General features: G+C 34.6%; 1 protein-coding gene across 4 annotated transcripts in view; it reads left to right on the top strand.

The window, feature by feature from the left end:
• Positions 1-26690, top strand: part of CSMD3 (CUB and Sushi multiple domains 3) — a 1311921-nt gene that overhangs the window by 150273 nt on the left and 1134958 nt on the right. For all 4 annotated transcript variants that reach the window (XM_081504393.1, XM_081504396.1, XM_081504395.1 and 1 more), the window contains exon 3: positions 13248-13360. In XM_081504393.1, coding sequence (XP_081360519.1) covers positions 13248-13360 — 113 coding nt within the window. The remainder of the gene's footprint in view (positions 1-13247; positions 13361-26690) is intronic.

Below are 26690 nucleotides of genomic sequence, written 5' to 3'. Positions count from 1 at the left end.
TGCAAAGTGGTCAGAATAAATGTAGTATACTGTATTAAATTAGAATAAACACTACCTAGAAAGCCAGGCTGGGTGCAAAGATGAATGATCATCAAGCAAGTCTGTGTTTATAGACTCTATCTAGTATGTGATTATGAGTTATTAAAGGATTATAAATAGCAAAGCAAGATAGTACCAAGGTCAAGTATTCAAGAATTGTCACTTTAGGAGGCCTGTGGAGAAGACTTTAAGATTATAGGCATGTAAAACTAGAAGCAGAAGGACTTCTACTAAGTCTATCAAAAGAGTTTAGATAAGAGAAGATGAGGGTCTAAATTTAAGCAGAGCTAATGGGAATGAGGGCTTTCCCAGTGGTTCAGCTATAAAAGAATCTGCCTACAATGCAGGAGATGCAAATTCGATCCCTGGGTTCTGAAGATCCCCTGGAAAGGAAATGGCAACCCACTCCAGTATTCTTGCCTGGGAAATCCTATGGATAGAGGAACCTGGCAGGTTATAGTCCATGAGGTTGCAAAAGAGTTATACAGACCTAGAGACTAAATAACAACAATGGTAATAGGCTCAGTAACTGGATTTGAAATCTATTTTATATACTTTGCTTTCTATTTTAATGTATAACATTCAATTAGAATACACAACATTTTTCTTTATTGTATTGCCCTACATTTCTATGTGGTAAAACACTATAGCCATTCCAGAGCACAAGCATACCTCAGAGATACTGTGGATTTTGTTCTAGTTTACTGCAACAAAGCTAACACTGCAATAAAGCGAGCCACATGAATTATTTTGTTTCCCAGTACATATAAGAGTTACGTTTACACTACGCTCTAGTCTATTAATTGCATGAGAGCATTCTGCCTAAACAATATACACACCTTAATTTTAAAATATCTTGTTGCTAAAAAATCCTAACCATCCTCTGAGCCTTCAGCAAGTAGAAGTAGTAACATCAAAGATCATTAACCATCATAAAACATATTAATGATTAAAAAGTCTGAAATATTGCAAGAAGTACCAAGATTTGACACAGAGACACAAAGGGAGCAAATGCTGTTGGAAAAAATGAGGCCAATAGATTTGCTTGACACAGGGTTACAACAAACCTTCTAGTATCTACAAAGTGCAATAAAGCAAAACACAATAAAATGAGCTATGCTTGTAACATAGCTTTAAAAATGTTTTGGTTCAAAAAAAAATAAAAAAACAAACAAACAAACAAAAAAAATGTTTTGGTTCATCTCTATCTTGTTAAAGATACTGAGAACATATATGCTTTAACAGTAATAATTCTAAAAATTTGTCTTAAATTTTTAAAAAATCTACTTCCCCTTCTCAAATTTTGAGAGCCTCCTCTTTGTTATGCCATTATTCCAGAGCCTATGCATGCATTGTTGAGGCAAACAATTTCTCCATCCTGGTAGTGCTTATAATCTAGTAAGAACAGATGGACTGTAAATACGGAAACAGATTAGACAGCATGTGAGAAGTGCTTTGTGTCATTGTTAGACTTTGGACATCTATGAATCAACATATATTTTCAAAAGATCACACTGGTGATGGAGTTGAACGTATACTGGGAGAGGGGGCAAATGATGGTGACTTGGGTTGTGGAAGAAGCCAAGAAAGTAGTGAGGAAACATCAAATTTGGATATACTGTGACATTAGAAGACAGAGATTCCATTGAATTGTTAGATACATGAAAATGTGTGAGATAGATATCAAGGAAAGCTATAGAGCTTTTGGGTTACACAGCAAGAAGGCTAGAATTTACTAAAGAGACTGAAGAAGGGACAGACTTTTGAACTGAGGGCTTCCCTGAGGGTTCAGATAGTAAGGAATCTGTCTGCAGTGCAGGAAACCCAGGTTCAATCCCTGGGTCAGAAAATATCCCTGGAGGAGGGAATGGCTGTCCCACTCCAGTATTCTTGCTTGGAAAATCCCATGGACACAGGAGCCTGCCAGGCTACAGTTCATGGGCTCGCAAAGGGTCAGACACTACTAAGCAACTAATACTTTCGCTTTCAGTCACTATAGGAAACAGAAGGGGAAGAAAGAAACCTGCTGGATGTCACACAATAGCAAATGGCAACACTGTGGAAGTCCAGCCCCGGTGTTATCATTTAATGTATTGAGGCTAATTAGATGAGCCTGGGTAGGTTAATCATTAAAATAATTATGGTAAAAATAATACTCAGCACGTGCTAGGCACTGTTCTAAATTTTCACTAGCATTATCCCACTTAATCTTCACAATATGACAATGGGATAACTCCTAGTATCACCTTATGTTTTGCCTAGTTTATTGGAATAAAGTAATTTACCCAATATTAAGTTACTCACAAGCCACAGAATACGTGTTATCCAACTGTATACTCTAGAATCCAGGTTCATGGTCACTAACTTCAACTGCTTCTTTTTAAAACCCTCAAACTTTGGAAATAAAATATTCATTAACAATTGCAGGTGTTTATGCAAGATGGGGACACTGTAAAATATATTTAAATGTCTAACATTGATTAATTGCCCAAAATAATTTCTCTGTACTTTTCTCTATGGTTCACATGGACTGCCTTTGGAATGATGGTGACTTACAGCTTTAAAAATAGATGACACAATATATTAAAAAAATGAGGAACAGAGGACATAATAGAAATTTTACAGTATTTGTAGCTGATAAAGAAGAAATTGAAAATTTTTGATAATGAATTTCATAGTTTCTGGATAAAATGTTGATCCTGAAGATACAATCTAAAGTCACTGGAAAGAATGTGTTTGATGTGAATGGAATGACTCTAGATATAGTGAGTTCAAGCTATGTTTTTGATGGGAAAAAGACATTTACTCCATGAGATATTGGCCTACACTCTTAATTCACATCCCCAGTCTTATGGAATTGTCTTCATTGACAAAATCTAATAGAGAGAATACTGTTGGCATAGAGAGGTATTCAAGCAAGTGTTACAGGCACTGCAATTCAATGGAAAGAATAGAAAAGAGTAAAAATGAATGTTGGTTGCCCATTTTTCTATCTATATCTTTGTTGTTCAAAGTCATATCTATATTCTAATTCCTGCTGCTGCTGCTGCTGCTGCTGCTAAGTCGCTATAGTCGTGTCCGACTCTGTGCGACCCCATAGACGGCAGCCCACCAGGCTCCTCTGTCCCTGGGATTCTCCAGGCAAGAACACTGGAGTGGGTTGCCATTTCCTTCTCCAATGCATGAAAGTGAAAAGTGAAAGTGAAGTCACTCAGTCGTGTCCGACTCTTAGCGACCCCATGGACTGCAGCCTACCAGGCTCCTCTGTCCATGGGATTCTCCAGGCAAGAGTACTGGAGTGGGGTGCCATTGCCTTCTCCATTCTAATTCCTACCCATCTGTATATATCTATATCCATTTCCATATCTAAATCTGTACCTAGCATATGGTTCTAACATTGTGAATTTGTGTTTCTCATACATGATGCCTTTTTTGGGAATTTTATATTTGATAGAAGCTACAGTTCATTTACTCTCAACAAATGATATAATCACTCAAATATTGCCTTGGCCATCTTTTCCTTTACTATTACAATTATTTTCATCTTGACATAACCATGAATTATGGTGCTGTACTTCATGTACCCCAATGTCAACACGGTGTGCATGATTTATTCTCACAGAACAGTCATTAAAGATTTATCTGTTCTATGGTTTTCCTTATCTCTGTTTCAGCCGAAAATTCCCTATATATTACCTGGATCATCTGTAAGAACTGTATAACCAAAGTAAAAGTGTAAGATAATTCAAATCCAAAAATCTTACTGCGAGTAATGAGAAATCACCATGGGAATGCTGGTGTTATATAATTTATCTTAGCCCCAGTATGCTGCTGAGTGCAGATGAAAGCACAATGAACTTTGAGTCATAGCACTAATGTAATTAATATTTAGTAGCTATTTCTTAGGCTCCAGGACTTCCCTGGTGGCTCAGACGGTAAAGCATCTGCCTACAATGCGGGAGGACCCAGGTTCCGTCCCTGGGTCGGGAAGATCCTCTGGAGAAGGAAATGACAACCCACTCCAGTACTCTTGCCTGGAGAATTCCATGGACAGAGGAGCATGGTAGGCTACAGTGCATGGGGTCGCAAAGAGTCGGACATGACTCAGCAGCTTCACTCTTAGGCTCCAAAAAATACAGCAGGCCATTCACGTGAATTCTCTTACTTAAAAATCACAAAATCCTGCAATTTTGTTAACAGTTCCAATTTTTAAATATAGGTCTCTCTCTCTCTCTCTCTTCCTCTTTTTACACTCTTCATGTCTGTTTTCCCTCTATCTCACTACATGTAGTAATATGCTAATAGCCATTTAATTAAAAACTGTGACTTTTATATTAATTCTCTTAACTACAGCAAGTTTGAAATACTGTAATCAGTTGATAGGAACATTAAATATATATATGTGTGTGTGTGTATATATATATATATATATACATGGATATATAAAGCCCTTTGATTACATTTTTAAAGATAGTATAGATCTAATCATATGTCATGCTCAAGTCTCCCAGAAATAATAAGATCGTACTGTTTAAGTTGATAAATACATTTAGATAATGATACAGGTATCATCTTTATCCCCCAATTTTGATGTTTCAAAGGTTTCCTTTATATTAAGCTGTAAAATGGCATATTCATTGCCATTAATTTAAGAAAATTTTATACAAGCTGCCAATTATTTAAGAAGCATATGCATTGACATTTTAAATGACTTTCTGGTAATTTAAATTTCTATCAGTTTTTCATAAATTACCAAATAATTATTTTAGTACTTTTCATTAGAGTCATTAATATAAAGTTACAAGTTAATCATTTCATTCTCCCTGTAACTACTAACTCATTAAAGTATGAAATATCATTAATGCTTCTGAATCTTTTAAGAGGAAATGCTTAAATAAAATTTTCATATAAAAGCAGGCATAAGAAGTGATAGGACCACTTGCTTTTAAGTGTGTGAATAATAGAATATTCCACAATTTCTGATGAGTGTTTTGCCTAGTAAGTAACAAAATGCTAAAATATGATTAGGTGTGCATGTGGGATTAAGGGAAAGGTGGAACAGGGGTTATACATTAGAAACTATTAAGAGTAAGATGAAAAACAACCAACATGCTCTGTCATTCTGTAAAATGAGAGAATTTAGTGGAACAATTGCTATAAAGTAGTTCATGACAAAACATTCACCAAATACAAATGTGAAATAGAGGAAATGCTATGATTTTTTCATGAAACTAAATATATTAAAGGAAAATTATTGTTCTTTAATCTGAGTTTACTTGCAGTTTTGAACATCAACTTTATGGTGAGAGACAATATTGTTGTGACAGCATACCACAAAGTAGCTATGTAGCAAAATTAATATATTTCAACACTTAATTGGCCATTCCTCAAATTTTAGCTTTTATAAAAAATCATATCTGAACGAAACTTACATTACATAATTCAAGGACTTAACCCTGACATATGTGTTTGCTAATCTTATTTAGTTTTCCTAATAGGGAAATATCTTTGCTAACCACTAATAATCTTTGCCATAAAGGTATTAACATATACAGATGATGATCCCCCATTACTTTCCTGGCATTTAATTTAATGATTTCTTGATTATTATACAGTTTTTATCAGCCTCAACTACTTAAAGCAACCATGTGGGTAAAATCATGTTTTTATCTATTCCAAATATTTGTTAAGAAACTTATATGGGCACTGTGGAGAAAAAAATGAATTACATATTCATTTTGCCCTCATGGAAAAGTCGTTTTCCCTATAGGTAAATCATAGGAAAAGAGAAATAGACTGGCGTTGGGAGTTATGGGCCTATATCTTTGCTTCACTGCCTATCAGCTGTCTTGATTTAAACAATTTACTGATCAATTCTGAGCTGTGATTTCTTCAGTTTCAATTCAGGGAAAACAAAACTACACTTTGGTACTCTTTTCAAAGGAACATAAAATGTCATTCACTATGTAACCTTATTATATAAGAAGGGAATATAATTGACAAAGTAATAAAACAATATATGAAAAACTTTCTCAAATATCTGAATTCCATGGAAAAATATGCTTATCCATAAAACAGTATATACTTATAGTACATAGAAAATATATTTTTATATGTGCTTAAAATACATGTATATTAACACATATAATTCATAATTTACACTTGATACAAATCATATTAGCTTCACCTGAAAAGTGTTTTTAAATTACATAGTTATTTCCTAAAATATGTTTCAAATATATTTACATAAAATATACAGTCTCCCTATAGCTCTTGATATTAATAACATGATAAAAAATAACTCTGAATAAGAGTCTCTAAATAGATCACTTGAATTTTCTTAACAATTGACATTTATTTACAGTCTTATGATTCTTTAAAGCACTGTTCCAAGAACACAATTATTGGATTGAAAAGGAAAATATTATGATGTTTTCACATTCTCCTATCATTCCAATTCATTAATTTAACCATGTAAGTGAGCCTCTTAACATGGAATGCTTTGCACAAAGCACAAGCACTGCCTTCAGGAAGTTTTTGCCCAAGGAGAAAGAGAGATGCATAATAACTAATCAAACATAAATATTAAATTATAAAATGAAGTCTTGTAAAGAAAAGTAACTAATGGGATTCATAACTGGAAGTTTATTTTCAAATCAATCATGCAATGTATCACAGGAGGGAATAAAACAAGTTTACTGGAAATCCTCTTAATGGTACAACTATCCATAAAATAAGTTTAAAAACACATCTTTCCTCATTTACTGAAATGAAAAAGAAGACTAAGTCTCCCATTATGCAACATGCCACTACGTGCTGAGTATTTAAAGATAATTTCAGAAAACTTGCTTTTCATAAATGGGAAAAATCTTCATATTGTTCTTCTCTATCATGGAAAATTTAATGATAAAAGTTCTAAATATTGTCTGAATTATTGGATTATTTAATGTATCTGAAGATGAATAAAAATCTGACATTGCATGTAAAATAATGTGTATATGTGCACTCGTACTTCAAATATTTACTATTTAGATTTAATTCATGTGCCAAGGACAATGGGATAATGAACAGGGTGTTCCCTAAAAAATGGGACACAAAAACACGTAATAGTCTTGGACCTGGTTCTATTGTGAACTTTATCATGTTGTTTAATATCTCCCAGTCCCTTTTGCCTTCTAATCTGAGAATAAAATTACATATTTTACCTACAGAGAGAGGTTTTTAAAACATTATATTCAAATAAATGCTGCATCAATAGGTTCTGTATCTACTTATTTTATATGAGGTCAACAGGTGTTTCTGTAACTTACAGTGGTCACTAGGTTCCATAGGATCTGTATTTTCATTTGTAGAATAAGTTAATATTTTAGCTACATTTAAAAATGCTTATTTCAAAGCCCAAAAAGAGAGCTATGCATTGGTTTCCTATTACTGATGCAAAAAATTACTCCAAACTTAGTAGTTTAAGCAACAGAAATTCACTATCTTGCAGTCTGGAGAACTGAAGTTCAAAGTGAATTTAATGGGGCTGAACTCAAGGTGTCAGCAGGACTGCATTTCTTATGGAGACTCTAGGATGAAATCTGTTCCTTAGCTTTTCCAGCTTATAGAAGCTGCTTCTCCTTCTTTGTCTTGTGTGCCTGTTTTAGCTTCACAGTCAGAAACTGCATCACTCAAAGCTTTGCTTTCACTGTCTCCTCTCCTACTCTCTCTTTGATCCTCCTACCTTCCTTTGATAAGGACACTTGCAAATACTTTGGCCCATCCAGATAACCTAGGGTAATTTCCTATTATTAAGATTTTAACTTAATCACATCTATAAATTTCCTTTTGTCATATAAGGTGACATATTTAAATATTCCAGGGATTAAAGCCCAAGCAATTTTGGAGGGCCATAATTCATAGTATATATACCATCATAAAGTCTGATTATAAGGCAAAATATGTTTTCAGACTTCTTTGTTGTTGTTGCAAAATCATTTGCCTTTTGTTTTCCCTGACAATCTGTCTTCCTTTTCTGAAAGATACTCTGAGCATTTAAAGTGTAGAATACTTTATTTTTATATCTTTAAACTAAAAAATAGTGTCGAAAAACTATAGAAAATTAGTTAACAACTAATTAATTACCACATTACCCAGAAATTGTATCACTATGTATATTCTCAAGAGAAATACACATAAATGCTTACAAAACATGTAATACATGTGTATGGCAATATTATTTAATAAAGACCCAACTGGATAAAAAATGTCCACCCACAATAGAATGATAAAGTATATTCATAAAATGGAATCCTTTATAAGAATGAAAGTTAAGTTCCATACTACTGCTACAATAATACAAAGGTAATGTTGAGTCAAAGAAGCCAGAGGCAAAATAATTATATGATTTCATTTAGACAAAAGATTTAAGACCCAGAAAACTGATTTGTTTCATTGGAAGTCAAGTAGTGGTTGGTATCCTTGGGATGGAGATAGTACTGAGTCACAGGGAGCACAACTGATACTCAGTATTGCTTGCAGTGTTTTATTTCTTAATTTGAAACATGTATAATCAGTGATAATTCAGTAGCATATATACTTCTGTCTTGTATAACCATCTGTATGGATAGTGTAGTTCACTGAACATATTTATTATAAAAAAAGAGTATAATATTATATTATAAAAGTATATTATTTTATAAAAGTATTAATCAAGTATATTCTGGTTATAAATGACATATTGTTTTAAGAATGAGAATACCAAAAGCCTGAGGTTAAAAAGATGTTCCCACCCAATTCTAATAAAAGAAAGTTGTATATTTATTACTATCAAATAAAATAAATTTTCAGATCAACTCATTTCAGAAACAGAGTGACAACAAAATGTCTAGTTCACTGAGAAATACAATAATAATTTAAACTTACATATATCTAATAATGGAGCCCCTAAAATATATTTTGAAATGGACATAGTTACAAAGAAAAATATAAAAACTTACAGTCATATTGGGAGATTTAAGCATATCTCTTTCAGTGTCTAGTAACAGCATTTACAAATAGTCAGCACAGAGATGATCTGAATAAGATTAACAAATTTATCCAAAAGACATACTGAATACTGCAACTAGCCCCTGATAAATACCTATTATGACAGGCAGAAAAATGATATCAGAATAATGTTCCCTCAGAACCTGTGAATATGCTGTATCACAAGACAAAAGAAGCTTTAAAAATGGAATTAAGATTACAGATATTATAATAGGAAGATATTTGAATTATCAATTTGGACACAAATCTAATTACATGAGCATTTAAAAGCAGAGAACTCTCCAACTAGATGCTGAAGACTCAGAAAACTTCCTCCTTCTAGAGACAGAAGAGGGAGCGGCAGAAAAATGAGGTAGAAAGGGAAACTAAAGAATTTGAAGAATGAGAACTTGGGCTGCCATTTCTCATTGTGGAGATGGATAAAGGGAGCCACAAACCAAGAAACGCCCGCAATTTCTAAAAGCTGAGAATGACCCCAAGCCAACAGCCAGTAAGAAAATGAGGTCCTTAGTTCTACGACTTCATGAAACTGAATTCTGGCAGCAGCCCTCTGAATTTGGAAGTGGAAGCAGACATAACTTCAGAGTTTTCAGAAAGCAAAGCATCCAAGTTAAGGTCATGATTTCACCCTTGTGAGACTCTAAGCAGAGAATCAGTTAATTTACACCTACCTAGATACATGTAACTGTGAGATAATAATGTGTTAAGTATGTGTTAACTTGAATTAGGAATGGGAAAATAATATGCTGTCCTTTATAAGAAAACTAAGTACATAATCAAAAGTTCCAATATCTGACCATAAAGAAAATTTGAATGAATTTTAAAGGATTAAATTCATACAGAAAATTTTATCTGACTGTAATACAAATGAGAAACACATTGGTAAAAAATATATATAATTAAAGCAACCCATATGTTTAAAATTTAAGAGATGTATTTCTACCACACAACAAAGAGGAAATCACAAAGGAATTTAGACAAAAGTTCAAATAAGTCCCTTTTGGGGCATAGTTTATACAGCAAAAAGAGAAAAAAATAAAGCCAGTGCTTATATGATCTAGAGAAATTGCTATGTAAGTGTTCAAGAGTGGATTCTTTTGTATTAAAAAAAAAAATTGGCTGCACAGAGTGGGGTGTAGAATCTTAGTTCCTGACCAGGGATCAAACGCACTTCCCCTGAAGCAGAACCACCAAGTCTTAACCACTGGACTGCCAGGAAAATCCCAAAAGTGGACTTTCATAAGGCTGTTGATGAAGACATACTGAATAAAGTACACAGAACCCAAATGTTCATCAACAGTGAGTGAATCAATTAATTGTGGTATATTTATTGCAATAGATTCCTATATAATAGTGGTTCTCAAAATGTGAGCCATGTATCCTTGAAAACTGAGACATTTTCAGGGAGTCCATAAGATCAAAACTATTTCTATAATACTGTTGAAAGAAAAGTGAAAGTGTTAGTTGCTCAGTCATGTCCCATTCTTTGTGACCCCATGACGGTAGCCTGCCAGGCTCCTCTGTTCATGGAGTTCTCCAGGCAAGAATATTTGAGTGGGTAGCCATTCCCTTCTCCAGGGTATCTTCCTGACCCAGCAATTGAACTCGGGTCTCCTGCATTGCAAGCAAATTCTTTACCATGTGAGCCACCAGGGAAGTCCCATAATACTACTGAGGCATTTTTCACTTTTTTTGTCTGTGTTGACATTTGCTCTCATGTACAAAAGTAATGGTGGGTATAAAACTGCTGGTGCATGAACACAAGTCAGTGACTTCAAGCTGTATTAGTAATCATTAGTCATTGTATTCTTTACTGACGCACACTTGTAGTGCAAAAAAGGAAAAGAAACCCAGTTGTTTCTAAGAATTTTCCTGTTAAAGCTATAACTAATTATTTTGTTAAATGTCCATCCTGTAACACTCCTCTTTTTAACAACCTGTGTGACAAAATGGAAAAAAATGAAAAAAACAAACAGAACTTCCTTATGCCTACCAAAATATGATGGTTGGCTGAAGGAAAAACAGTTTGAGTTGTCAGCAGACTTAGACACGTTTTTCATGGAACAACATTTTTATTTGAAAGAATGACTAACAGGTAAACTATGATTAGTTACACTCAGGCATTTGTCATCTATTTCCCCCAGAAAAAGAGCCTCACTTGTTACTTCAAGAAAAACAACTGGCAGATTTGCTGTCGATGAAATCTGAGTTTTCAAATAAAATCTTAAAATTTTAGAAAACTTCAATCCACAACTATAAGCTCTAGAACTTCACCAAATTTAAAGATTTTTCTGTTTAGTTCAATAGAAATAAAAATAAAGGTGACTTTTAAACATTTTATAATGAAATAGATCAATATATATCAATACTTGGAAGATCTCTAACTCAGTGAACCAATATATTTCAAATGACCAATGTATGCTGCTGCTGCTGCTAAATCACTTCAGTCGTGTTCGGCTCTGTGCGACCCCATAGACGGCAGTCCACCAGGCTCCCCCGTCCCTGGGATTCTCCAGGCAAGAACACACATTTCCTTCTCCAGTGCATGAAAGGGAAAAGTGAAAGTGAAGTTGCTCAGTCATGTACTCTTAGCACCCCCATGGACTGCAGCCTACCAGGCTCCTCCGTCCATGGGATTTTCCAGGCAAGACCAATGTATACATAGTGTTAAAAATGCATGAGTAAATATAATTTATTACAATAGCAAGGTGAACCAAAGGAACTTAATGTTACAGAGTACAAAAATGAATTGATCCAGTTTGAATTCAACATTATAACTGTCAAGTTTTTGTGTAGTATCAAAGAAGAGTAACTATTTTTACATGCAAAAGCTATTAGAATACTCTTCCCTTTTAAAACTAAATATCTAAGTGAAATCACATTACTTCATACCCATCAAACAAAATACCATATTGCAAAATATTCCATAAAGGAGCAGATATGATAATCTAGCTATTTTCTATTAATAGGCCAAACATTAAAGAGATTTGCAAAAATAGAGTACAATGTATTCTCATTTTTTGTCTTGGAAAAAAGCTATTTAATATTAAGATATTACTTATGTCAACATGTAATGGGCTTATTCTGGATATTTTAAAATAAAGTAATCAATGTACATTTTAAAATGTTTCTCAGTTTTAACGTAAATAGAGTAAATATTAATAGATCTAACCTATCTCTCTGAGGTTCTTAGTAAATTTTTAGAGTAAATAAACCTGAGACAAACAAGAACTTATGCTATTCAGAAATGAAAATTTATTGTAATTTCAGTACAGACTAATCCTACCTATATAACGTTGGGCAAAAATAGCAAGTATATTAAAAAATAGTATAATTCCATTGCATAAAATTTTCAATTCTTACTCTTATATTAAGAATAAAAAATGAGAATGTGATGTAAAAGGCAATTCATAGAAAAATTTTTAAATAATTCATCTTCATTAGTTTTAGAAAAATTACATCCCATGAATGTGCTTTTTCTTATTTTTAATTTTTCTTTTCTGGTTTATAAAGTGTCAATTGTAAATTACCTTTTATATAATTGAGCATATAATTATATGCAATAAATTATTAGCAAAATAGTAAGTTATGGGCAAAATATCAGACAAATATTGTTATGCAAAATTATGAATTATTAACCAAAAATAATTTGCAACTATTAGTTTTAATAGAACCTCCTAGAATCTGTTAAAACAAAATAACTTTTCATTTGTGGACATTTCAGTTTCATAATTTCATATTTAGATCACATTTCTTATTTTAATATCAAATTTCTCTAAATATTTCCCACTCTTTATATATATTTTAAACAATCAGGAAAATGATTTGACAAAAATGTCTTCTAAATATTGTTAAAATCAACAATTAAAATGTACACAGAAAATCCATAGCCTCATAACTTATTTCCCAAAGTTTGAATTGATCAATATCCTATTGTAAATGATATATGTAATAGATATGATAAACAGTAATAATACACACACATAAATATGTTTATATATACTTATACTAATTACTTTATATGAATGACATGTTCAAATCAACATATCATAAATTAATTCATACCACACACACACTTATACAAAACTTGAGGATTTGATAAAAATTACTTTTAATACTCTTTCAATTCTATTAGATAAAATGTCTATAACTAACAGTTAATTCCATTTATGTTTTAGGTTAACAGGATTCCATCTGCCACCACCAGTAACAAGTACCAAATCTGTATTCTCACTACGTTTGACCAGTGATTTTGCAGTTAGTGCTCATGGATTTAAAGTATACTATGAAGGTAAGTGATGGTAATATAAAAAGACCATTGCCCAACTTAATGTAATAAAAGCAAAATTCTCCAGGGTAAAAATAGAAGAAAAATCACCAGGACAGAAGATATAGCTCATCATGTTATATCAAATCCTATACCAAGATTCACCTTCTCGATAATCATCAATACATAATAAAAAGCTACACTTAGTATGCTTTAATGCTTCTTGCAATGCGCCTAAACAGACAAAAAGTTTTCCCTTTAATCTTAGGAGATGAAACCATGGCATCATTATAGGTTTTAACCTTAATAAAAGAGAACAAAATGTGTCAGTGAAAGGAAACTAGACCTAATTTGAGATTCAGGCATAACAGACTCCACCCTATTCTCTCTGTTTTGCCTATCTGCCATAAAATAAACTGGCAATTTGGGTTCTCCACAAATTAGAATCAAGAGAAAAGTCCATTAAGAGTCAAGAGTTGACATTTTTCATTTTAAACCAGTTTTTCCAGTTCCATAGATCAATAATTCCTTAATCACAAAGAGGAAAACAAAGAAACCTTCAAAAAAAATTGAAGGTTTTTATCTGGAAGTTTGGTACAAACTCATTATTAGTATCAAAATCTGAACCAATTTGAGGCCATTAATAATCTTTATATTTCTTTATCCCACATAGTGTGAGTATTCATGTTTCACAATACAAATGTTGTTTGATAATGGGATGATACCACAGGCTCTGATGATGGTGTTAGAAATGCATAGAATCTACACTGTTTTCTCTTTTTGAAATGAAGAAAAAATTCTGAAGGCGAAAATAAACTTTTCTCATGTATGTGCACGTGCTCAGTTAAGTCCAACTCTTTGCAACCCCATGGACCATAGCCCATCAGGTTCCTCTGTCCATGGGATTATCCAGGCAAGAATATTGGAGTGGGTTGCCATTTCCTCCTCCAGGAATGCGTTCTCAAGGGTTCATATATTGAGGTCATGTAGTTGTAATTTCTTCTCTATGTGATTTGACAATAAAATTTCACCTAGTTTAGGGAAGGGTATCTTTTTTACCCATAGGAATAGCATGACAAAATTCAGCTCACCTCCCCAGGACCACATAACTAGAATATACCACAGTAAATCTAGCATCATGGTAAAAAATATACAAATACAGTAGCAAGGGTGGTTACTTTCTAAAGCACAAAGTAATTCAAAATATAATATGTTTAAAGAGCACACTAGCAAAAAAAAATCATATATAAAATAGATTGATTTAGTATGAAGCTTAATAGTTTGCATGGGGGGAAAGTTTTAAGCTAAGAATTTCATCTAGTGCTTTCACTCTAGGGGAAAAAGTACCCTCTAGCAAACAATTAAGGAAAAATATTTTATCGTTTTGATGCCCTAAATAATGCCATATCACAGTAGTTGTGAAGACAATTTTCTACCAAATATATTTCTGAACTGTCTCTCTCTAGAAGGGGAGGATGCATTCCATGACTTAATTTCCTACATTGTAATAGTAATAATTATTATTTTTGAAGGTGCTTTCACAATAGCTGAATACTTTTATCTTGGCAACTTAATTCACACTTTCAAACACTATAAAACAAAGGTTTAATTTTAAGTGTAATTTTGACAATATTGAAGGAGCTAGTAATACAATAATTTTATATTAAATGCTCCAGAATAGAGAACTTGATCTCTGCTCATCAAAGTATAAAGATATTTTAAGATCGTTTATTCTTTCAGCAAGTACTAAGTATACTTAAATTGTAGGAACTTGAAAGATGAATTATAATGTTGTCATACTTTCTGGTTTGACTGTCAAGTTTCATGAAATAGTCTCAAAAATATTTTCATAGCTCTCCATTGTTTCTACCTATACAACATTAAATTTCTGTCTTTTCTGCTTCAGTGAAAATGGATTCATATTTCTTCATGACATTTAAATGTATGCATGGGAGATCCTGACTTAAAATATGAATATAAGGTACTAGGCAACCAAGTAGTATTGAGGGGTTGGTTATCAAACTGCAGAACATCATCAGGTATTGATTTGTGATGGGAATCTTCTACCATGTAATATTAGTTTTCTGTGGTTACCATAGAAAACTGTAGCTAAAAAGTCCTGGTGGTCTCTGCTAGTCCTCTGTTCAGAGTTTCATATGGCTGAAATAAAAATGTCAGCCGGTTAGGTCCTTATCAGGATGCCCTGGAAAGTATCTATTGCCCACAGTTTCTAGAGGCCTCTCTCTTCCTTGCATGTAAGACCACATTTGTGAGCTAGTCACTGGTGCAATGAATCCTTTTCATACTTGAAATTTGACTTCCCCTTCTTAGTTCATCTCTCTACTACTTTCTTTCTTCATTCATCTGTGACTTTAGCTAGAGAAATTTCTCAGCTTCTAAAGACCAACGTCATTAGATTAGCTTTGATTATCCAGGTAAACCCAATCTCCCTATGTTCAAATCCTCAAGCATAATTCACATAAGCATAATCCACATCTGCAGATCTTTCTGCAGGGTAATATTCACAGGTTCCAGGGATGCTGGGGTATGGCAGGGTACATTGTACATGTTCAGTCGCTTCAGTCATGTCCGACTCTTTGTGACCCTATGAACTGTAGTCTACCAGGCTCCTCTGTCCAGGGGATTCTCCAGGCAAGAATATTGGAGTGGGTGTCCATGCCCTCTTCAAGGGGATCTTCCTGACTCAGGGGTTGAACTTCCATCTCTTTAATCTCCTGCATTGGCAGGCGAGTTCTTTACCACCAGTAACCTCTGGGAGGTTAAGATTCATTAATTCTACCACATCACATGCAACACTAGGTAACATTTTACAGAGGGAGTAGCTACTAGTGTTTATTTAACCACAGCCAATGACACTATCAAGGCCAACTGGTGTATTGTGAAGTTCAGAAAACTTGGTTTGAAATTTCAAAGCCTGTCCTCTAAATGTACACCTGTGCATGTATCATCAGAATGATCCTAATATCTGAATCTCATTTATCATTTCATCTTCCTTTATATAATCATTTATTACACTAATTATTTTATCTTCTAAACTTTCCTGAGACATTGTTCTTGTGTACTAGAATTTATGAGATTTCTATTTATGAATGATATTTGTGCATTTATCTGTATTTTTCAAACTGCCAATACCAGACCACATGCACTAGAATCATCTGGAGAATTTGTTAAAATGTAGGATTCTTGGCTGTAATAACATATCCTGAATCAGACTGTGGATTGAAGCCCTGGAATATGCATTGCAATTGCAAATCCAATGCAGAGTAATTGATAAATATAAGTCATCTGTGATTTTCACAGATTGTCTCTTTTGTTACAAACTTCTGTGGCCTTAGTTCAGCCCATTTACTTTAAAACTGTGGAGGGTGATGTCCCTGCAAAAATTTTGATTTAGTTTCAGAGCTCTTAACCATTTATCAGAAATACTTTTCTTTCAAACTTTTTGAAGTTGAAGCTGTGAGGTATTAAGTTTCTGTGGCAAATTTTCCCCATTAATATCTAGATGCATATATTTTTCGGAGAAGGCAATGGCACCCCACTCCAGTACTCTTGCCTGGAAAATCCCATGGATGGAGGAGCCTGGTAGGCTGCAGTCCATGGGGTCGCAAAGAGTCGGACACGACTGAGCGACTTCACTTTCATTTTTCCCTTTCACGCACTGGAGAAGGAAATGGCAACCCACTCCAGTATTCTTGCCTGGAGAATCCCGGGGACGGTGGAGCCTGGTGGGCTGCCGTCTATGGGGTCGCACAGAGTCGGACATGACTATAGCGACTTAGCAGCAGCAGCAGCAGCATATATTTTTACTTTTCCTCATTACTGTCTATCATACACTTGAATTTCTTGTCACTGTTTCTCAAAATTTGTTTCCATGGGTTTCTTAAGGTTTATAAAAACAAATGAGTATAATAGTGTTCTGTGAAACAATAAGTTTGAAAAAAACAGTAGTGCATACTAAGTTGAATAGCCAAAGAACCATCTTCCAAAATCTGGTCTGGATAAAACTGGTAATATCTGTATTCTGTGGAGCACACAATCAAAATACTTTTTTGTCTTTCCAGATACGCCAATCAGTATTCAAAATATATTCTAGTTTTTGCTAAAAGTTATTTTGTACAATGGACTTCTTTTACATTTTATTCCTTTCACATTTTATATATTATATGAGTTGGTTAGTTTAATGTCTGGGAGAATCCCAATGCATACTGAATAATTTCAGTATGTGTCAATAATCCAATTTACCAACCAGAAATTAATATAAAAATTAAAAGTTTTGAAAACCACTTCAAACACAAGGTAGCTATTATGCCATAATGATTACTGATATGTATGACTAAGTAATTAAGAAATTACAGAGATAGAAATCTCTGTTTTAGCAAATTTTTTATTAAATCATTTTAAAATTTTAATTCAGAAATAAAAAATTTGTTATAATAACAGTACTACTACCATGTAACATGTATTGAGTGATTTCTTTGTGTCAGTCACAGTGCTAAATATTTTACGTGGATTTCTGTCACTCTGGAAAATTATGAAAAAATTTTAATGAGCAAGAATTACAGAATTAAAGCACTAATCTTAAGGTAAAAATATACTTATGTGCCCTGGAGATATAAACTATATACATTTTAGAGACTTACTTTATATCTAAATTACAAACTAATTTTATAATAGTTAAACATATATGACCACATAGAATTTAAAAGAGCATTACAAAAATAAGAATTACTGATAATGCTGTATATTAAAACAATATGACACATAAAAGTTGAAATATATTTTTGCATATATTACCTGTGACCTATATATACTCTGTGTCCCTTTTAAACAATTCACATACAGAATAATGTTTATACTATTTACTATTCTATTTTAGCTACCCATCACATTTGTTTATTGAAAAAATTTACTTGAGAATGTCAAAGGACTTCAGTGATTTTTAATTTTAGGTGTTATTGTTTATTCTTAAGCTTCAAATTTAAAATGCAGTAGCATGAACTTTAATGAAGATATTACAATAGAGAATGAAGTCAATTATGCTTCTAGCAAGAGAGTTGAATTGTAGCAAGAGAGATTTATACATTAAAATTATATATATTAAATAGTTTTCTAGCAGTTAATACATTAGGTTAATAAAAGAAGTTAATGAATCATGACCTTAAATACTTTAAAGAATAAAGGAGATCATATTTTTGAAACATAATATAAGGCTGCTGCTGCTAAGTTGCTTTAGTCGTGTCTGACTCTGTGTGACCCCATAGACGGCAGCCCACCAGGCTCCTCCGTACCTGGGATTCTCCAGGCAAGAACACTGCAGTGGGTTGCCATTTCCTTCTCCAATGCATGAAAGTGAAAAGTGAAAGTGAAGTCGCTCAGTCGTGTCCGACTCTTAGTGACCCCATGGACTGCAGCCTACCAGGCTCCTCTGTCCTCTGGGATTTTCCAGGCAAGAGTACTGGAGTGAGGTGCCATTGCCTTCTCCAATAATATGAGGAGATATATGCAGAAACTTTTTTTTTTTGTCTCTTGATCAAGTTCAAACATTTTGCCTTTAGGGTACCATGAAAGTGAAAGTGAAAGTTGCTGAGTCATGTCCAGCTCTTTGTGACCCAGGCCAGAATTCTCCAGGCCAGAATACTGGAATCGGTAGCCTTTCCCTTCACCTGCGGATCTTCCCAACCCTGGGATTGAACCCAAATCTCCCGTATTACAGACTATTCTTTACAAGCTGAGCCACAAGGGAAGTCTGGGAAGTCTGGGAAGTCTGGCTATTTAGGTATTGAGATATCTTAATCTACTGCCAAGTTTACTTCCCCTGGGTAACTCCTTTCTCCTCCTTGGGTGGAGTCACAGGCAGAGGATGAGATTATCTTGCCATCTCCTCCCTCTATTGGTATTTGCCCTGTATTCCAGCTTTTCTTAGTCTCATTAGCCACCAATGGCCAGAGGCAGGAGGAGGAGGCACAGCTGGTACCAGGGAGCTAGGATGAGGTCCTTTCTCCCTCACTGCCCTTTCATATCACCCCCTTTGCAGCCAGGTTCTCCCTCATTTTCCAGGGTCTAGCCTGGTGATCCTGTTTTCCACGGCCTGCTCCTCCAGTGGTCCTTTCCTGTTTGGTCTGACACTGAAGAAGACAATTTCTCAGGTGGCCTTGAACGCCACAGCACAGTCCTTTGATTTTTCATCTTTCATGGCTAGATTCATTGGATATTCCATCTCTAGAATTTTTATCACTAAAAGTCTGACTTTTGGATGGTTTAGACTTCCAGATATCTAGGCTACCATGTTCTGCCAAAGTCCCATCCCAAATGGCATAGTCCTCTGAGAAGTTTAACTCTCATGACCAAGCTTTTTGGCAATTAGGTTCTGTTTGATCTGGCCCTCTGGGAGACCTGTCTTCAATGCTCAGATCCTCATGGAGTGTCAGCAGGTGTGTCCTGGCCTTTCTGGAACACTGACCATAGATTTGAGGCCTTTGGAAGTCTGGCCCTTCCAGAAGTTTTGTCAGTTGCAGGCAGTCCCTCCAAAGGTCTGTTCTCCACAATCTGGCTCTTTGGTGAGCCTCTTCCCTATGACCTGTTTAGCTGATGATGTGGGTGGCTGTGCACAGGTCCCTGTACTTGGCCCCAGCAGCGGTTTTGTCTGTAGTGGCCAGTGACCTTCTAGCTAGGTCATGAGTGCCTTCTCACTCTTGTATTTATTTATATAAATGAAGTATAGTTGGTTTACAGTATTATATTAGTTTCAGGTGTACAACATAGTAATTGAATATTTTTATAGAATGTACCGACTTAAAGTTACTACAATGGCTAAATTGTACTAAATTACTAAAACAATGGCTATATTCTCTCTCTTTTAAGTTGAAAATGTTAAAAAATCCCAATCTAGAGAATTACAAAAATTAGCCTTTTCCCTAAATATCATCTTCATAATGGAGTTAAAAGGCACAGTGTTATAATTACTATGTGAATTTGGCTAGGTATATACAAGAATTTATTAATTTTCAAGTTTACTTCTATTATCCAGGAAGATACATATTTTCATTTTATTCACAATAAAACCTGAACAGTACTATTAAACTATGAATGTTTTTCAATGGTAAGTAATACCATTTTGAATATTTCTCATTTCTGCAGTGTAGCACATACATCCTCCACAACAAATCTCCACCCTTATTTCTCATCACTGTTTGCCTCAACTCATGAAATGGTCACATGAACATGTATTAAATTTCTGCATATCCTATGTTATTTGAACTATTCTTCCTTAAATCTCTAGCTCTTCTTGCCTAGCCCACTTATTTCTTATTTTTCCAGGCTTTGTGCAGACCTTAATTACCTTTGGGAAGTCATTTATGGAATCCAACATTGAACCCAACAATGATCTTTCTCTACATGCTCAGATATGAACACATTTTGTCATTACACTACATTCTGCCATTTTTAAATTTTTTGTTCACACTAGTCTGTGAGAAGCTTGAGGGTATAGACCTTTTACCTATTTTGTAAATTGCCCCCTATTTTAGTACACTATCCTGGCACACTGCACAATGCTTATTAAATTCAACATACAGGATTATTTGCAGTTCATGGGGTCACAAAGAGTCAGACATGACTGAATGACTGAACTGAACTGACTGACAAGATTATCTAATAATTTAATCAGTAATGAGGAAAGATTTAATACATATCCCACTTCCCTGGTGGCTCAGTGGTAAAGAATCTGCCTGCAATGCAGGACACCTGGGTTCGATCCCTGGGTTGGGAAGATCCCCTGGAGAAGGGAATGGCTACCCAGTATTCTTGCCTGGAGAATTCCATGGACAGAGTTGTTTGGTGGGCTACAGTCCATGGGGTCACAAAGAGTCTGACATGATTGAGCACTGACATTTTCACTTTCACTTTCTACTTACCAAAGTTTAAAACTCCAGTGAATATGTTAAAAGGTGAATGTGGGCTATGTTTAACCACAGATACTTACATTAAATGAACAAGGTTTAGGAAAAATTTTGGTTTTTTATTTGAGAAAAGCCATAAATTATAATTAAAGTTATTTTTACTTTTTATGGATATTTTCTTTGATTTAAAATCTTTACTTTCTTGAAATAAATAGTTTCTTTATGAAGCATTTAAAAATGCAAAATTGCTCATGTGGTTTAAAAAGAAAAACAAACTAAAAAAAAAAAAAATTTTGTAAAGCCAGTGACATATGACCTACTTAATCTTTGTGCTTCATATGGATAAGATGGGATGGAATTCAAGATTGTATTTTATTTTCCAAAAACAGGATGATTAAACATAGTATGTAATCTCATTTCACAATAAATTTTCTCTTTTTATATATGCTGCTAAATGTGCCATATCTGTCAACTGCTATAATTTATCATTTTGATATGAGTGCTAGAATGAAGTTTGAGACAATGATTAATTTAAGATTCTAATTATATGTCAAGATATGTTTGTGTTTTGTACACTCAAAGACCATACATTGTGATAAGTTATTAAAACTGATAGCATAGAACTCATAAGAAAAGTATGCTATTAGTTTGGTTAAGAAATTCATTTGTAGATTTATGTTGATTCCTAAACAACATGTAAAAAGTTAACGAAATATAAATTTATGTTTATTATTTGACTTTAAGTATGATGGCTTTAAATTAAATTTGAAATAGTTTCTTCCCTATACAAATAATTACGTTCTTTAGCACAGCACCGTTTGCTAATGGAGAAGGCAATGGCAACCCACTCCAGTACTCTTGCCTGGAAAATCCCATGGACGGAGGAGCCTGGTAGGCTGCAGTCCATGGGGTCACCAAGAGTCAGACACGACTGAGCGGCTTCCCTTTCACTTTTCACTTTCATGCATTGGAGAAGGAAATGGCAAATAATTACGTTCTTTAACACAGCACCGTTTACTATGATAAAGAAATAAACACATGTAAAATAAAACGTGCAAATCAAATATTTCAATGAGAATAATAAACAGCATCCAATGTGCATATATTCTATATTAGATAAAAACATTTTTTCTGCATGGAGAAATAATTATGCCATCAAATCCTATTTTCAGTACTTGTTATACAAGTCTTAGCTTTGAGTGAATTTTTAATAATTTCCCCCATACCACGTAACACAACATAGTTTATCCCAATAAAATTTATACTTTTCCTATATAGTATGATATGTTATCTTGTCTAGAATATTCTTTAGACTTTGTATACTCTTTAATATGAATTGAGCTCAAGGCATTGATTGTCAGACTCTTAGTATGATTCAGAGAAGTAAATGTTCCTCAGATTTTGTTCTTTTATCTGATTATTAAATTAATGATATTTCTAACTATGTAGTTAAGATTATTGAGTATTTCTATATATAAATATTTTTTTTCATATTCATTTGTATATATAATAATTATTTTGGTTATCTTTCATCTTTGAAGGTGCTTATCAATACTTCTGGTCCTTACACTATGCTTAAAAATGAAGATTTTATTTCTCATCTTGCAGCATGCTCTTTTGGTTGTAACTGTCAAGCACTAGCTATCATTTGCTATGTTTTATACAATACTTTATTGTGCTTTGCTACATAGACATATCATAGCACTTATTTCTCATAAGGATATTAAAAGGATTTTTTCACAAAATGATCCTTCACACCTATATTGGTTTTATACTACTGCATAATAAATTACCACCATTTAGCAAACACAAGTTATAATCTCATAGTCCTATAGATCAGAAGTCTGGGAGGGGTCAGCTGGGTTCTTAGCTCAGATCTCACAAATCTACAGTCAGGGTGTTGGCTAACACTGACTGTTATTACACCTAAGACCAGGGTCCTATTCCAAGCTTAACTAGTTGCTGGTAAAATGTATTTTCTTGCCAGTGGTATGATTAAAGTTCCTATTTCTTACCAGTGACTGATCAAGAATTTTAGATTTTATAGGCTTCTTGTGGTCCTTTACCACCCAAAGACAGTTTAAAACACGGCTTGCTTCTTGCTTAGCTAGAGCGTTTTTCTCACAGTTTCTCTTTATTGGTTAACAAAGAAGCCTTATCACATAACAGTCACAGGAGAGACTGCCCTGTCAACATGGCCACATAATGTAACCTTTTGAAGGGGGGTAACCGTTCCATCATATCCATAGGTTCCACCAGCACTCACATGGAGGGTATGAGAATCTTGCAACCCATCTTAGAATTCTGCCTAGCATATCATGTTGAGAGATTCATTTATGTAATTGTTCAAAATGGGATAGACAACACAAGAAGAGAAAGAACAGAAAGTTAAAAGACGTATTTTATCATTTGAGAACTGTCTTTAGCTGAAAAGAGATATGGTTAATGTAGTTTTTATATTTTTTTCTCTTCACTTTGGTAAATTGATTTATTTTAGATTAGTAAGTAGCACATCACTATATTCTATTGAATAAGTTAAATTTTATTTAATTATAATCTTACAGTATGCTTCAGATGTTTTTAAAGATGATTATAATTTAATATGAATTTATTTTGTAAACAATATCTTTTTTCTTAGTAAGAAATATGAGATAAAAAAAAAACTTACAAGGTCTAGTACTTAAGGCTTACTTTATCACTCAGATGCTGTGAGGCTCAGTTCTTCATAATGTGAGTAATATAATACTGATTCTACAAGGTTGTTTGGAAGATCAAGGGAGTTAATGATGCAATATTCAAAGAGCAGTGCCTGATACTTAAATGAAGTGAAGTTGCTCAGTCGTGTCCGACTCTTTGCGACCCCAAGGACTGTAGCCTGCCAGGCTCCTCTGTCCATGGGATTTTCCAGGCAAGAATACTGGAGTGGGTTGCCATTTCCTTCTCCAGGAGATCTTCCCGACCCAGGGATTGAACCCGGGTCTCCCGCATTGGAGGCAGACGCTTTACCATATGAGCCACCAGGGAAGTCCTTTATTTTTAAATATTAGCTAGTATCTTTGCTTTTCTGGGTCTTCCCTGATAGCTCAGTCAGCAAAGAATCTGCCTGTAGTGCAGGAGACTTGGGTTTGAGCCCTGGATCATAAACATCTTCTGGAGAAGGAAATGGCAACCCACTCCAGTATCCTTGCCTGGACAATCCCATGGACAGAGAAACTGGTGGGCTGCAGTCCAGGTTGCAAAGAGTCAGGCATGACTGAGAAACGAACACTGAGGAATTGAGAAACTTCCTTTTCTACCATATATATACACTATTATATATTGGTAATATTAATATATATTCATATATATTATAATGTTTGGTCATGTCATATAACTCTGAATTTCCACTTTCTCAAAAAGAACAGTATATCTAGCTATTTGTTTTGTCTTTCTTAAAGTGTTGTTCAAATAAGAAAATGGATGTGACAATTTAACCAAGTGTTATTTGGGCTAAAGAAGTTAGGAAATAAATAGGGTTTCCTAGGAATTGTAGAGCTGCCAGTGGGGTGATCCATTTTCAGTGTGAACCAAAGGAAGAAATGACAGTTTTCACAGACATGTGCTATGATCTTCCAGGGACAAAGCTCAAAATCCTGACAGGGCTAAGTAATCCACTTAAGAGTTGGAGCTCAGAGCTAAAAGGTCAGTGCTAGAGACAGAAACTGGAGCATGACAAGGCAGTCAGTTCAATCAGTTTGAAAAAGATGATGCAATAAAACAAGGCCCAGTTTGGTATAGAAATTAATTGAATAGTGCTTGTTACATAAACACAGACCTTTAAGCAAGCACATAAACAAAAATTCATTAAACATGCATGAATAATTATAAGAGCCCTGAAACAAAGAACAAGCATCTTCATAAAGACATTGTTAATAGAAGACGTGATATTGTTGTTCAATTGCCCAGTCATGTCCAACTCTTTGCGACCCCATGGATTGCAGCATGCCAGGCCTCCCTGTCTCTCACCATCTCCTGAAGTTGGCTCAAGTTCATGCCATCTCATCCTCTGACACCCTCTTATCCTTCTGCCCTTAATCTTACTCAGCATCAGGGACTTCTCCAGTGAGTTGCCTGTTTGCATTAGATGACCAAAATACTGGAGCTTCACTTAAGCATCAGTCATTTCAATAAATATTCAGGGTTGATTTCCCTTAAGACTGACTGGTTTGATCTCCTTGCTTTCCAAGGGACTTTCAGGAGTCTTCTCCAGCACCACAGTGTGAACGCATATATTCTTTGGCACTCTGCCTAAAGAAGAGGTGATATCTACAATCAAAAGTAACAATATGTGCAAATTGAAAACTTTTGGTCATTTTGATTAAGTATAATTATTTCTTCTTAGTGACAAAAAAATAACAGAAACTACTCATCCATCTTTAAAAAATCTTATAGTTCTATGTGGATCAAGAAGCAACAGTTAGAACCCTGTAAGGAACAATTGATTGGTTCAGGATTGAGAAAGGAGTATGACAGTGCTTTCTGTTGTTCCCCTGTTTATTTAAACTGTACACTGAGCACATCATGAGAAACGCTGGACTGGATGAGTTACAAGCTGGAATCAAGATAGGTGGGAGAAGCATCAACAACCTCAGATATGGGGATGATACCACTCTAATGACAGAAAGTAAAGAGAAACTAAAGAACCTCTTGATGAAGGTGAAGGAGGAGAGTGAAAAAAATTGGCCTAAAACTAAGTATTAATAAATCGAAGATCATGGCATCTGGCCCTATTATTTCATGGCAAACAGAAGGGGAAAATGTGGAGGTAATGACAAATTTTCTCTTGTTGGGCTCTGAAATCACTGAAGGTGGTGAATACAGCTATGAAATCAGAAGAAGACTGCTTTTTGGCAGGAAAGCTATGATGAACCTAGACAGTGTGTTGAAAAGCAGAGATGTTACCCTGCTAACAAAGGTCTGTATAGTTAAGACTATGGTCTTCCCAGTGGTCACGTATGGTTGTGAGAGCTGGACCAAAAAGAAGGCAGAACACCAAAGAATTGATGCCTTTGAACTGTGGTGCTGGAGAAGAGTCCTGAAAGTCCCTTGGACAGCAAGGAGATCAAACCAGTCAATCTTAAAGGAAATAAATCCTGAACACTCACTGAAAGGACTGAGACTGAAGCTGAAGCTCCAGTATTTTGGTCATCTGATGTAAACAGTCAACTCATTGGAAAAGTCCCTGATGCTGGGAAAGTTTGAGGGCAGAAGATTAAGAGGGCATCAGAGGATGAGATGGCTAGATAGCATCACCGATGCAATGGACATGAATTTGGGCCAACTCTGGGAGGTGGTGAGGGACAGGGAGGCCTGGTATGCTGCAGTCCATGGGGTTGCAAAGAGTTGGACACGACTGGGTGACTGAACAACAAGAACAACATAGTTCTGTGTTGAGA

Source organism: Giraffa tippelskirchi, chromosome 6, assembly GCF_054371585.1.
Source record: "Giraffa tippelskirchi isolate mGirTip1 chromosome 6, T2T-mGirTip1v1.2.pri, whole genome shotgun sequence".
Lineage (NCBI taxonomy): Eukaryota > Metazoa > Chordata > Mammalia > Artiodactyla > Giraffidae > Giraffa > Giraffa tippelskirchi.
This window is presented reverse-complemented; position numbering and strand designations above follow the sequence as displayed.